The 15,540-nt window shown below is 40.1% G+C and overlaps 1 protein-coding gene across 2 annotated transcripts in view; it reads left to right on the top strand.

The window, feature by feature from the left end:
- tmem121ab (transmembrane protein 121Ab) overlaps positions 1–4,571 on the top strand; it is a 79,234-nt gene extending 74,663 nt beyond the window's left edge. For both annotated transcript variants that reach the window (XM_021324926.2, XM_012879325.3), the window contains exon 2: positions 1,676–4,571. In XM_021324926.2, the coding sequence (XP_021180601.1) occupies positions 2,527–3,471 (945 nt within the window). In that variant the 5' untranslated portion in view covers positions 1,676–2,526 and the 3' untranslated portion in view covers positions 3,472–4,571. The remainder of the gene's footprint in view (positions 1–1,675) is intronic.
- The last annotated feature ends 10,969 nt before the right edge of the window (positions 4,572–15,540 follow it).

The following is a 15,540-nucleotide window of genomic DNA, read 5'->3' as shown; positions in this document are numbered from 1 at the left end:
AGGAGAAAAATGTGATTGAAATAGCTCTTTGCACACTACAGAACTTGAATTCAAATTAAATATTATTTTATTCTATGAATTATGAAATATGCGGATAATAAAACTCAAACATGGACACGTTTTGTACTCAAATTTATTACGTTTTTTTATATATTGATAGAAATAAATTAGAAGCTTAAATCTGAAATTTTATTTGAATGGGAAAATTTATAGGAACCTTGTTTGTAGGATTTAGGATTGAAGACTCTGGTAGTCCTGAAAAAAAGTGGATTTTGGGTCCGGTGAGCCATTCCTGTGTTGATTTGGCATTTTGGATCATTATCCCAATGTTGATTTTAAATTTTCTGGCAAAAGACGGCATATTTCTACTTTAAATCTCCACATTTCAAAGAGTTCATGATGTCATGGACTCTGACGAGGTTCCTTAGGAAAATAAACAGACCCACATCACAGATGGTGCACCATACTTTGCCATTGATATCATATTCATGTTTTGTTTCAAAGTTTCAAAGTTTGTTACTAGAAAATCAACTGTCACAGATTCAGTCAAAGTGTCTGCAGAGTTTAACAAACTCCTCATGGTTATATTTATGATGGCATGTCAGAATTTTCTTTAGAAGTACTTTTTACTTTACAACAACTGGTTTGCATGCAGATACCGTCAAATAGTGGTTATGGAGTCTCTGTAACTCCAAGACGTCTCTCCTCTGTGATACTCTCTAACATTTAGCATGTCATCTCCAGTACTATCCTTAAAACTGCGTGGTGACAACATATACTTGTATTCACATCCAGCCAACTTGTGTTTGGCTGACAGAAATTGATCTCTTCGTGTCATATTTTTATTCCAAAGAATCAGCAAGTCATGGATTACTAATTAAAAGTTCCTAGACACTCTGAAAAACATGAAGTATAAATTAAACTAAAATGCTTCAGCAACATTTAATTTATAAGTGGTGCCAATGGGCTACCTTTGATTTTTTTTTTTTTTTTGTAAATATGATATTTTTCACCAGGAAAATATGTGTGAAAAAACAAATGTCAGATTTATCTCAATCTTTTTCATCTGCAATTATGCTACAGCAATAAAACTTGCCTTTATTATGCCATGACTGCATATAAATGCGGCTGCCACAGTACTGCAATTATGGTTTCCAAGATTCAGATTGGAAACTGCCCAAGACCAACTAAAAATATTACCAGGAAATGAGCACATGGCCAACATTTATCTCGTCTCGCTGCCAAGTAATATTGAAAAAAAAAAGGCAAATACGAGTTCTGAGTAGTTAGCTGCTGTATGAGACTTGAAAATTGGGTTCCTACAAGTTCTTGTAATAAGTCCTCTATTAATTTAAGAGCCGGAATAAAACGGCGGTGCGGTTCCAGCGAATATATTGCCCTTGCCATGCGAGCCTATTAAGCCATGCATCCAGATGTCACATGACACATCACAGACAATAGAGTGGTAATGACATCCTGGAGCAGTGTTACGTGAGCAATATGTTCTGTCCCATCAATAGTGAAGCAGGCCACGTTTGAGCCAGGCTGACACATTACTTTGCTTCTCATATATGGGCCGTTGGCAATGAAACTGTGTTATATGGCCCAGTAGTGCTGACAGGTTTCTTTCTCCCTCCCCCCCCCTATCTCCCTTCCTTATTTCTCCCTCCTGTAGGCTGTGGAGAGGCAGGCACGTGGCACGAGGAAGGAGGAAGGATGGATCTTCACCCGAGAGCAAGAGCCTCCCCACGGGGAAGCCAGCACCAGACGCAAGGCCTCATGGGCCGTTGACCTGCTGTCTCCTTGATTTATGGCGGCTGGGGGCTCCTGGCCACTGCAGACTCCTCTCCCTTCTCTCCTCCGTTGCCCTCCTCGCACACTGCGGGACCACGAGGAGCCACACACACTGCGCCACCGTCTGCAGGAGCATCCGAAGAGGGGTTTCTCGCAGGGCTGCCGCACCCGCGCGTCCGCCTCCTCTCGCGCCGCCTCATCCAAAAATAAACACCTCCATAAACATTCCGACGCCGCAGCGCCGCGTCCCGCCATCCCCGTCGCAAGTCAATTAGAGTGAGCCTGCTCTGGGAGCTCCCCTCATTTGACTGTGTGCGGATTACAATCAGTCATGGTGAGTCGGGCGTAGAGCCCCGTGGTGTGGCTGCTGCTGGGAGGCTGGGCTGGATCAATGGAAGTGCGCTGACTGACGAGAGGAGGCTCCTCTTTTCACTTGGCCTGGGAGGATTCAGCAGCCAGCATCTCTCCACAAAAAGCTCTACTTCCAAACTGCAAAAAAAAAAAAAAATACATCCTCTGTGGACTACTGTGGCACTCAATGAAAGTGGTTGTCTATCTTTAGCCCTGCTTTATTTGGACATTTGCTTCAGTCAGAGCCCCTTATATGCTTTTGTTCCCCCCCTCCTGCCTTTAAGGCGTAGAGTCTCCACAGTGCGTATCAACTTCTCACTCGTTTCCTGTTTACTTTTAAAAGCTGTAGCTTGAGAGTGAGAGCCAATCAGTGCCCTCACCATGGTCTTGCCGCCCCCAGATAAACGCCACGTGTGCCTGACCACCATTGTCATCATGACGAGCATGGCCTTCATGGATGCCTACCTGGTGGAGCAAAACCAGGGTCCCCGGAAGATCGGTGTGTGCATTATAGTGCTGGTGGGGGACGTTTGCTTCCTCATCGTGCTACGCTACGTAGCGGTGTGGGTCGGCGCCGAGGTGCGCACGGCCCGGCGAGGCTACGCCATGATCCTGTGGTTTCTCTATATATTTGTCCTCGAGATAAAACTCTACTTTGTCTTCCAGAATTGCAAGGCCGACAGGAAGAGTCTGGAAACAGTGGCACGGAAAGCTTTGACGTTGCTGCTATCTGTGTGTGTGCCAGGTTTGTATTTGGTTCTCGTGGCTCTGGACAGCATGGAATATGTGAGAACTTTCCGGAAGAAGGAGGACATGAGGAGCCGGCTGTTCTGGGTGGCTCTGGACCTGCTGGACCTGCTGGACATCCAAGCCAACCTATGGGAGCCCCAGCGGACAGGTCTGCCCATCTGGGCTGAAGGCCTGATGTTCTTCTACTGCTACATCCTGCTGCTCATCCTGCCCTGCGTGTCGCTCAGCGAGATCAGCATGCAGGGCGAGCACATGTCGCCCCAGAAGATGATGCTCTACCCGGTCCTCAGCCTGGTCACCATCAACGTGGTCACCATCCTCATACGGGGCGTCAACATGGTGCTGTTCCAGGACAGCCGCGTCTCCACCATCTTCGTCGGCAAGAACGTGGTGGCCATCGCCACCAAGGCCTCCACCTTCTTGGAGTACCGCAAACAGGTGAAGGAGTTCCCCCACCCGCAGAACGCCATGGCGCTGGAGCTGCAGCAGAACTCCGTCGCCCACACGCAGACGCTGCCTAACGCCACGAGTCTGCCGCACGAACCTTCGCCGGCGCAGGACGTCATAGACACATGACCGGCAGCGTTGGATTCGGCCCCCTTTAGGAACAAACTGAAAGCTTCAGCAGAAAGGGAGAGAAGGGAGATAGAGACATCAGCTTCATGACAGGGAGGAATCCTGCCCCTCGTCAAGCTCTTCTCAGCTGCGGTGAATCAAGAAAAGAGATTTTTTTAGCATCAGCTGCCTGTCAGAAAATTCTGTATACCTACACTTGACTCTGAGTGCAGCGTGCAGACTAAATCGAAACATTTTTAAACCGTGCTGTTGTGTTTTTAATTGTCTAACATATTTTAAAAAGTTCTAACTTTACTAAGAAGACATCACCAAGCTGTGCAGCCCTGTGGCATTTTGTTCTGTAAAACGGACGGTCGGTTCTCTTTCAGTGAGTAGCTTGTGTTTTTTTTTTTTTCTTTCATGTCACTTTTTTTGACAGTGCGTCTGTGGCATTTCCTTCAGATCCAAGCAGCAAAGGACAAAGCACTCAGTATGAAGCAGAGATGGAGAGTAGGAGCAGAAAGTGACATAAAAATGCAGTTATGATGCCCTCTCTGCAGCGTGCTGGAACAAGGTCGGTGGCTTTTCTGTGTTTTCTTCTGCAGGAAAAAAAAAAACAGAGCTTTGTAAAGGCTGCCACTCTGGTGCTTTACAATCACTGGTCTGATCAAAGCAGCAGCGCGCAGCAACATACCACCAAATCCATTTAATGGAGCGAGTGTTTCGGGGCTTGTTAGAGTGCGTGCAGGCCTGCAAATCTGCTGGAAATGCAATGTAACTTTATGTTTTTTTTCGGGAGCTAAGGAAAACGTTCATGGGCGTCATCGCCTGCAAAGGAAATGAGATATGTTGATGTCAAAAAGAGAACAAAGTGATAGCGTTAAAGATGACTTTTTTTGTTTGTTTGTTTTGCTTTCTGTACTGTACATTCCTTCAAAAAAGTGTTTCAGGCCTTGAAGGCTGGCAGAGCAGAACTCAGAGGAAGAAGAGACAAAAAAAACGTTAACAATGTCGAAAAAGAAACTAATTATTATTATTATTATTATTAATTATTATTATTATTATAGTATGTACATTCTTTACTTGTTGGAGGCCAATAATGTTTTATTAAAATATGAATAAAATAATATTAATAATAAGAGGATTGTCTCTGTCTCTACATGCGAGTGTCTGATTATAATTGATGTTTTTTTCTACCAAGAAACAAGCCTCACTAACAGAAATACAACCCATAATCTATCACTCATCTGCATTGTATAAACGCGGCCCCTTTGTGCATAAATATTTAGACATATCAGCATTTTCCTGGTAAGTCCTGCAGGTTTATTTCTCTCTGCCTGAGGCTTATTATTTGCAGGACGCAGGCAACAAATCCATGTTTAAAATTAGATAGAAATGCATGAACGTTTCATCGCTCTGTCCCCTCTTCTGTCCCAGTTCTCATTATCACCTTCCCAGTTGCTTTGTTATTCTGTTAACGGTAATCTTCTCTGTTCTGTCTCAGTATCAAATGTAAAACTTTTTTTTTGTACCCCCCGAGAAATGAGTTGGCTCCAGATTTTCACAGAGACGTGTAATAACATCCTAAAAGGAGGCAGAGAGGTCAGTCACACCAAGGAAACCACAGCCATCAGAAACAAGAAACAAACCTTTCAACAGTACCTGTCAGAAGAGACACATGCATTTGAGAATGAGCGCCAATCCCCTGATAATTATATAAGGATCATTTAAAATGCTTTAAATGGTAATTTTCTTCATGTCTACTAAATTAGATTAATTTAAAAGATCGAAAATTGTCCTTATTCTACTTTGGCTAATAGCCCAAGTACATTCAAACTGAATGCCAAGTATCCGGAAATACAACCTCGAAATCTTGCCACAAATTCTCAGTTGGATTAGATATAGATTTTTTTCTGGGCTATGCCAACATATATGTTTTGATTTAAACCATTTTTTTTTTTTTTTTTTAGATCTGGCTTTATGTTTATTGTGTTTATCGCGCTGGAAGGTGAACGCCCCCACCCCACTCCAAAGTCTTTTGTGGCATGCTTTTGTTTTTCAAATTAGCTTAAAGGAGCTACAAGCTTAACTCCTCCCAGGCAGTAGGTGGCGCTCTCATGCTTGCTGGCTCCCGTTCCAACCTTCTGTTTGGCAGCCGGTTGCGAAGTCGTTTGGTTAGCTTTAACAAATATTTGACTTATTCCATCTTTTTAAGGAACATTAATATTTATATTCTGCACCACTCTAGACATTGTGTGGTTATTTTTGAAAAATGTCTTGTTTTATTGAAGAAATTGTAGCTATGACCTTTAAAATGAGCTATTCTAGATCCTATCAACTGAATATGAGCATCCCCACTGCCCGTTAGTTTCTGTCACAGAAAAGTCATGTTTACATTGAGATTGAATCACACTATTGCCGACTATATTTATTAATGTTTTTAGGACGCTTCAGTAGGCGATTGGTTACACTGCACAGAACTGCATTACTTTGTTTCGGTCTGTCACATAAAATGCAAAAAAAAAAAGTTCAAGAGTTGTGAAAACTTTTGCAAGTCACAGTAGATGCGCTTATACAGCATTCAGGCGGGGATTTGTCATCAGATCTTGTTGCATCGAAACATTCTGAGGTGTTCAGTAGGTGTGTGCGTATATAATCACGCTCCTCCAAGCGCTATGAGCTTCTGCAGCCTGAAGTTAGCTTTTATTTTTTCATGAGTCTCACTGCAGCTTCCTTCAAAACGCCATCGGGTTGTTAAATTCCTTCCGACTTCAGTGTGAAGTAAACTTGGAAGCTGTCGTCGTGTTGCTGCAACTCCTGAGTGAGCCTAAACTCTCCCCAACTCTGAAGATATTTTAAACCCACACCCTTTTCAGCTGCCGGTTGTCTCATCCTCCTAAACATCAGGTAGAAGAAAAACCCAGGGCTTTCATCTGACAGCCTGACAGATGCATCCTGCACTCTACTCTGCAGCAAGAAAAACTGGCCAATTCATGGGTATTTTTTTCTAAATTGGGTGCTGTTGTGGGCCTGTATCTTTTTCAATGCTTATGATGCACCTCATAAAATGTAAAAGCATCAATAGCAAATCTTTTGCAGTTAAATCAGGGTTTTGAATGGCAAATCTTTGCATTTAAAATACTCTTGATTTAAGCTGACACTGGCTGCTTGTTTAATTTAAGGCAGCAGTAATTACACAAGATCATAAGATGATCCATATTGCAAGAATGTAAACAGAACATGATTAGAACACAAAATCATAAAATCACAGTTTGGTGGCAGCATCAAGTGGCTCATGGGTGCATTCCAAGCCCCAATATGCTTAATCAGCATTTGATCAACGTTTCTCTCTTAAAATAAGAATGTCCAGCCACAATTCTGTATAAGTGTTGCTGACAGTAACAAAATGGGTGTGATTTTTTGATGACTGCTGAGAACTATTAATCCAGATATTAACGGATGTGTGTGTGTGCACTGCAAAAAAGCAACAAAAAGTAAGTACAATTTTCTAGAAATTTGTGTATTTTGCCTTGATTTGAGCAGGTACATAAGATGATCTGCCAATAGAACGAGTATTTTGACCCCTACAATAAGATTATTAGTTATACGGCACTTGATGGGATGATAGAGATGACTTGTTCCTATTTTAAGTGCAAAACTCTTATACCATTGGCAGATCATTAAACTTGCTGCACAAATCAAGGACAAATACACTTATTTCAAGAAAACTTTACTTTCTTTTAGTTTAGTTTTTTTTTTTTTGACGTTTGTACACATTTGGGCCTCTATGTGTTATTTTTAACAACAAAATCCACAAATAAATCCAAAAGTATGCACCAAGCTCTAGTTTTTCAGTTTTGAGTTCTATACCAAGCCCAAAATTAGGGCATTTCTGAATGAGTGTATGTAAACCTCTGGGATATGAATTACTAGAGGCACAATGTGCTGAAAATTAAGAAGAAGAAAAAACAAAGCTGTTTAATCACATGTCCCATGACTCTGCCATTTCAACAAGTTACAGTTGGCTAAATATATTCCGAGATGCACTGCAATATGTTTTCTACCATTATATGCCTCACTTTGGCCTCCTGTCAGCACCGGATCGCTTTAGAAGCATGCCGTGGAGGTAAGCACAATAAAGATCAAAGTTCGCCTGGTGCTTTGCTGTAAAATCCTGGCTGAATAACTGGGCCGGGTGTAGCACCGACTGTCCGGTAGAAATAATTGCACTGCTCTGTGCAAACATCTTCTCCTGGCAAAAGGAGTGTTGTGTTTTTTCTTTTTTCAAAAGTCCAGCTGTCCTGGGATTTGTCTACTATCCAATTTATTGCCTGACCCCATGTGGGTTTTTTTTTGTCGTTTACTGAAGTTGTCACGGATTGCAGAAATAATTCTGATGAGGTTAGTATTAAAATAATCATGCCAAAACAATATTAAAAACAGAATTCAAGCCCAGACTGTTCTGAAAGTGCAAAATGTAAAATATGAAATTACTAGTAATGCAGCATAACCTCATCATTATATTTTCATATCTTAAATAACAGCGAGCTGGACTGAAAACAGACAAACACAATGAACAGGTCCATGTCTAAGAAATATTTAATACTCCAACAGCCTGAACAATCAATATGTTTCTATAGAAGAGATTCCAAGGGAAGAGACTGTTAGATTGCACAGATACCAGAGGCATCAAACTGATCCTGCTCGCTCCGTTACATGAACAGCTTTTTGATGAGATTAAAGGAACAAACAAAGCGGGTATGAGAACTAAAAGTATCCTCTCCTGATTTAGCTTTGGTTTTTGTAAGTCCTGAAACTGCTTTGACATGTATTTTGTCTGCTTAGCAACATAAGTCATCTTGCACAGGCGACCCTCGGACTGCTCTGAGCAGTTTGCAAGTAGCTAAAATATGCATTGGGCATTGAGGTGAATTTCCATGCTTTGCTTGGGATGTTTAGGAATGCAAGATGAAAAACTGCAATTTATATCTCAATTAGTGTTTATTCCTTAGCTAGTGTGAACCAGGTTGCTGGTATTGTATACAAAATTACAAAAGATATCCATAAAATACAAGAGTTGAAGTGAAATGTATGTGTGGTAAAAAAAAAAAAAACAAATATAGGAATCCCATTTAATAACAACTACATACATGTTAATTTTTTTTTTTTTAGACTTTTAGAAAGTAATTTGATTACAAACAAATAATGTGGCTTGTTTTACTCATTAAGCAAATATGTCAACAAAAATATGATTTCTAGCTGAGGAAAATGTACGGTCAACCTACCTTTAATAGCCCCCTTTACCTGAAATGACATCAGTGAGGCTCTTATTGCAGCCACCAAGTCTCTAAACACAGCCTAAGGAGGGTTTGCTGTAGCTGTGAGGTGTTTAAGGGGTTTCTTGCAAGGTACAGCCTGTTTGAACTCCCACCACTAATGGTAATTACCACTAACTGGTCCATGGTACCACCAACTAATGTTTGGTTCGTTGTAATGTTACCGGGTCCAGTTCTGCTTCAGCTTAATTTCTTATAAAGATCATCTCACATTTTTGAAAGCCCCCTCTGACCTGGTCAGGCCCTGCTGCAGCAAATCGTAGCCAGACCATGACTCTTCCCCCTCCCTGCTTCACTGTTGCTATGAATTTCTCTTTCTGAACTTATGTATTTGGTTTAAGCCAAACATGTCCTCCATTTTGGTGTAATGTTTAATTTTAGGCTCATCTAAACCAGAGAACCATACCTTCACCACCGTTGATTGGTGAGGACAGCAGAAATAATTATTAAATCTCTTACCAGAATCATGAGCTGCTACAATCTTATTTTTCGGTAGGCCCCAGGCAGCTCTTTCCATCTTATCACAGTGTTCCTGATGTCAAAATGTCTGAGGCGTAAACAGGGCAAACATCCTTTAAAATGCTAAGTAACAACGTGCATAGTATGTACACCTGATGTTATACATGTGTGCGTTTACTCCCATTTGAAGAGGGAGTAAATGTGGGAGTGTCCTAACTTATCTTTCACCAGAAATAACATTGTTAAATATTCCAGATCCTTATTCTACATCAAATACCCATATGTCCAATTATTTTAGAAAAACATGGGCTTTTACAGGGTCTATTTTATTTTATTTTTTTCATTAAAGAGATTAAAACCTCTTGTGGATTGAAGACAACCTCCAAGAAATTCAGATTTGTGCATCAAGCTCTCGCTTAAGAAAAAAACTTTAAAAAAAACTTAAAAAAAAAAAAAACATTCATCTTGCATGTTCCACCAAGAAAAAAAAAACAGTTCAAACAAATCTTTAAAAAGCCAGAGACTATAATGAATTCATCATTATGATTAGTGTTTGCGGAGTTTTTACTGGAACCGTATGTGGCTGATGAGTAATATGTTACTGTTCTACCACATTATACAGACCGGGAGTATTATACCTGCTCTTGACTTAGTCTATTTAATTAAATCCCCTCTCCTATAATGGATCTTATCTCAGTCGCGTCATTACATTATATGCTGTTGGACATCCGAGAGCAATTAGATTCTGTTAGCCGGTCTCTGCGCCTCAATGCACACACTGCATTACACCGTTTACTGTCCATCATCCGTCTGCACAGGAGGATATAACGCTTTCCAAATAAACTACCCTTCAAAATCCTGTCACCTTGTACACTTTGCTGTCAGACCCAGGCCTCCCCATTAGGAGCATCCTTGTTAGCAAGGACAGCTGTTAATCTAAATTTGACACCGTTCAAGATAAACAAGCAGATAAGAAAAAAAAAAAATCTAATTACACACCTCGTGCACCGTTAACTGATTTGCTGTTAGAGATATGCTACAGCTCTGAAAATTGAAATAGAACCAGCGTTATTCTCTAATTCTAAGATGGATTATTGCGAGGGGATAAAACGTCTGAGAATTTGCTGCCTATTTCAGCAGATGATGATGATGATGATGATGATGATGATGGCCCAGCTGGCTCTCCTCCGCAGCTGAATTCACATTATTGAGCCTCTTTAATGCAGCCCGAGTAGTAGTTTCAGCAAAATACGTCTGTCGGAAGTAAGGAGCAGGTTCTGAGTTTAATTAATGAAATCCTTTATGAAAATGAGCTTCGTAACCATTAAAGATACTGATCAGTAACTTTATGTCCATGACCCCGAATCGAGCCTAGATCACAACTCACTGTTAAGCGCACAGCACCGTGCCACAACTGTTTGAATAAATCTTGTCAGCACAAGTGCTTGACGGGCAGGGAAAAGTAAATGGCAAACTTGGGAATAAGAATAAATTACCTGTGGCTGCCTCTGCAGCGGATCACCTTTCCAAGACCCTCAGTGCGATGGGCTCATCCATAAATCAACAGGGCTGCGCATCAGGAATGTAATTATGTTCCCTCCATATGTAATAACTCAGTAAAAGCACTTTCTCTGTCTGCATGTGATTTACCGGCCATCCACAACTTCCTGAAGCAATTAGTCTTTGCTAACTTCAAATGAGAGCCAATAAGAGGAAAGTGGCATTTCCAGTTATCACATACTTTTGACTGCCTTTACATGTGCTGACTTGCAGAACTTGTCCACCTGTTGCTCATACCCGGCAAATGGCTTTTTTTCTCACGTTGTGATGACTCCGGTCGCCACACATCTCTCCGCTCATACAGCTCAATGTGCTAAGTCATCTGTATGGAAATTCTTTACTGAGAAGATCATGCAAGAACTGCATGTTTCATATCCCAACAAAGATTTCCTCTCAGTACTGAATGATGCTGAAATGTGAGTTTTTAAAGGAATACTCAAATTTATCATTGTACCCACACAAAATGTATATTTCTTCATGCCAAACTGCTTGTTCAGTGCTCCAGATATCACTACACATCATGACAGCACTGGAGCTGGACCCTGATCTATTGGCAGTGTCAAATATGGATGAATAATCTGAATTACACTAGACCTAACCCAAAGATCAGAACAGTGAAAGTAAATTTAAAATGTAAGTCTAAACAGTAAAAATCAGCACTTGAAGATTTTGAGCTGAAGTCACTGCTCTGAACTTAAAGGAGCTATAAGTAAGAAATTTACTGTAAAAACAACCTAAATCATTCTCATTTGTCACCTGGGATAGAAGTAACATTCCCTATTAACGATCAGTCGTCTCCATCAACAATGTCTTAGTCACGTTTTTCTCCTTTCAAACCTAGAGGTACGGTCCGGATCTACTTTGGTGCAGTGTGTAACTTGTGTTTACTTCCTGGTTCCTGAGCCAATCATATGAGATTTCCCAAGGTTCCCAAAACAGAGTGCAGAATTTGGCATTTTATCTTGGCCCGCAAACATGGAAGCCAGTAAGAGAAGCGGACCAGAAATAAAACAGAATACATCATATACATATCCAGTGGAAGTAAAAATTCACATTAGCAACACACTGTTTAAAAACACCATATTAGATTGTTGTGATTGGCAAGCTGTTGTACTGATTTGAACCACAAGGTTTCAGTATTACTTATGGCTCCTTTAATCAGCACATTCTTTAATAGTTTTTTTTCATGAAGGTCTGTAAACTGTTCTTACAGGTTGCCATTCTCCGTTTACCATACTGTATCATTAGATACATATTGCTTGTATGTTTAATTCTCTCACTTTCTGAAATGGCTGACAAAACATGCTGAACTTTTTCACAGTATTCTGATTGCCTTTTTTAGACGGTTGAAACTTGAGACGGTTTGCAGACTTTTAAGCTTCAAGCGGCTAGAGAAAGCCATGGATTTTATGAATAATGAGTCCCCAGAGAGAGAGACAGAAGAGTGAGTAACTGCCTGACCGCCACAGTGGGCACACAACAGACAACATCCTACCCTCGGGAGGAAGTCATTGGAGTATTTTCTGTATGATGTATCTAATAGTTGTTCTGAAAGCTGTTAAGTGTCAAAGAATGTTGCTTTATTTGACCATAGTGAGAGACACTTAGTTCATGTGCTGCTGGAAAATTTGTCCCCTGCAATGATTAAGCACTCATTTGATTTGTTTTTTATATACAACTCTATTCAATAAGTTTAAATATAATGAAAAAGTCCATTTGTTTCAGTAACCCAATTATCTAAGGTAAACACATTATACAGACTACTCACAGACTGATGTTTTAAAGCCTTGGTTTCTTTGAATGACTTTTTTGCTTACATATGAAAACGTTTACGATTAGGATATTACATCAAACAATAAAAAAGTATTTTAATAATTCCTTACAGACACTTTAATCTGACAAAAGAGCCTCAATTGACCCATATTTTAATTTGTTGACTATGACTATATTCTTTGGGTTATTTGATTGGTTTGTCATTTTGCTTAAAAAAGTATTTTTCTATAATTTTACTTTCTCTGGCTTTAGCAGCTGAAATACACCCATTATTTGTTTATTGCACAGGAAAAACAAAAGCGTTTAGATGATAAGGTAACATTTAAAGCACAACTGAAGATTTTGCCATGCCTCTTGCGAATTTATAAAAATAAACATTTAATGGGGTTCTTTATATCTCTTCCTTACCCGCTGTAGAACTTGATATTCAGATGTGAAAATTTGATGAATAATTCATTTTCTTTGACTTTTACTTTATTGCAGACACCATTACCACAGGGTTTTTTTGTGTTTTGTCTCATGATGATTTTAATAATTCATTCTTGAATTTCAGGCCTGAAACAAAACTCAAAGAAAGGGTTCAGATCCAGTTTGTTAACAAATGTGGCGAAGTAATTGAATTTTTCTTAAAATAATGTTCTTTAAGAATGACCTGAAGGGATTTGCATTTCTTTTTTCCTCTCGCTAGAAATCAACAACACTTGACAGTTGATGAGTTTTAATATTCAAAGGGGAAACCTACGCTGGGATGTTAATACAAGCACAAGAGTAGGGGATTACTTTGGTGAACATTTGTGAATCATGACAATAGCTAACTACAAGTATGTTTAACTCTAGCTTTTAAGTTAGGTTTCCCAGTGCAACGGCATAAAGGAATTTTGTTTGAGGCATCACAGCTTCCACAGTAAATCATTGTTCCTGGAATACAAAACAATTGTAAATGATAAATTAAGAAAAAAAAAAATCGTGGTTATTGTCATTTTTGTAGGTGTGAACCCAAAATCCAGCCAACACAGAGTACATTTTAAAGCGTTAATTTAGACTTAGAATACTGCCAGACGAGGCAGGAATGGCAAGGAGACCCCAGAGGATGCACACAGACCAGAAGGTGCAGGCATGCAGTGATGAACTTGAGCCGGTGGTAAATGTAAGAGGTGACTTGAGCAGATGATGCAGGCTGAAGGTTCACCAGGCCGGGAGGAGCCAGCAGCAGGACCTCACTGGAAACAGAACAGACAAGCAGCACGCAGACAATGGAAACCTTCTTCAGTCTGGGCTGAACACAGGACTGCAAGTGTTACTACGACAGATCACATGAGAGGAGATGAGACGATCTGGCAGTGAGGGGGTGAGTAAGGCAGGTATACGGCGGCTGGGGAACAGGTGAGCAGAGTAGGAACTGATTAGTGGCAGCAGGTGGAACTGGTCTGGGCTGGTGACTGGTGGCTGAGGAGTGGACTGAGCTAATTGGAGGATTTCTGTGGCTGAGAGGTGACAGAGCTTCTAAACAAGTCTGGAAAACTCCAAAACAAACAAAAAGATAAATCGTGACAGTTATATGACGGCAGCAAATTAGCACAGCACAAAATAGTGTTCAAAATAACAGCTGGCCAACATCACTAACCAAGATCTCTTTTTGGTAGCAACAATATGGCAAAGTATTTATTGGTAGGTGTAGTAGAGTAATAGAAAACCAACAGATCCAGCAGACATAGATGCTGCTTATTGACCATGATTGAATAATTAATTGATAATGCAATATCCAAAATAATCAAAAGGGTTGGCAAAGACGCAGCCAATGATCAGCTCCAGGGTGATCAAACATCTGGTTAACTGGATACTGAAGACATCTGCCTGAAGTCAAACAGATGGGTGCTGAAGCTCCACAAAGTCCAATTTCTAAGAAAGAAAAACTATATAAACTGGAGGTTGTAATTTGATAAAAAAAAAAGACACACACATTTCCCTAAAATGAAATGGCAAATTACAGGCTAATGTAAGCAAGATCGTTCTTTTGGGGTCTGGGGCTAAAGGCAGTCTGTTTTCTCATACTGTCGTGTCAGACCATTTACTGCTGAAATTTGATCCTCATAACAGTGGATCATGGATTCATTTGGATGCATCAAAATACTGGGAGACTTTATATTTCTTTTTGCCAAAGAGAAAATATCCTTGAAATTAGTGTTTCAACAAGACGACTCCTTAAACACCAGACTTACGTCAAAGTGACTTGTCAGCCAATTGCCCAGACCTTAATAAAAAATTTAAATAGAAAATAAAAATCTGCTGGGTTGAAGTCAAACTTGCCATTTTAGAGCCAAAAATGAGATATATATAGAGGCATTATGGAATGTAGTGCAATTGTCCTCGGCAGAATACGCATTCAATGGTGTCAATCTTAAGATTGACACAATATTTAAGGGAAAATAAATTTACCAACCACAAAAAATTCTATCCTTAAAAGTGCACCTTAGACAAACTCAAATGCAACACAAACAATAAAATGCTTCATTAGACATTTAACTCTACTATTTTGATGTTGAGATACTGATCAGCTAATTAATCTATTTTCACATGGCTGCCAGTCTGCTTTATTAAAAACATTCAGCAACAAATTAATTTTCCGTGAGCGCACATACTGTCCGTGTGAAAATCTGATTTGTTTTATTTATAGTAAAGGCCTCTGCTTTGGTATCCAAGTTGGCAAGTTTATGCTTGATTAGGACAGAGGACAGTTGCGCTGCTGTAGAGAGTTTATTTAAGGCAAATCAAGGCAGAGTGTGAATAATTAACAGTGTTGTGTCTCAAAGAGAAACAAATACTGGTGAAAAAGGATGGAAACAGATCAAGTTCTCACTTTTACCCAATATATGTGTTGAAAATTTAACATTTCAATAAAAACAAAACACAGACCCGTGTTCCACAGATAGCTGTGCACCTGACATTCAAGAGTTTTTCATAT

This window comes from Fundulus heteroclitus, chromosome 15 (assembly GCF_011125445.2).
Source record: "Fundulus heteroclitus isolate FHET01 chromosome 15, MU-UCD_Fhet_4.1, whole genome shotgun sequence".
NCBI lineage: Eukaryota > Metazoa > Chordata > Actinopteri > Cyprinodontiformes > Fundulidae > Fundulus > Fundulus heteroclitus.
This window is presented reverse-complemented; position numbering and strand designations above follow the sequence as displayed.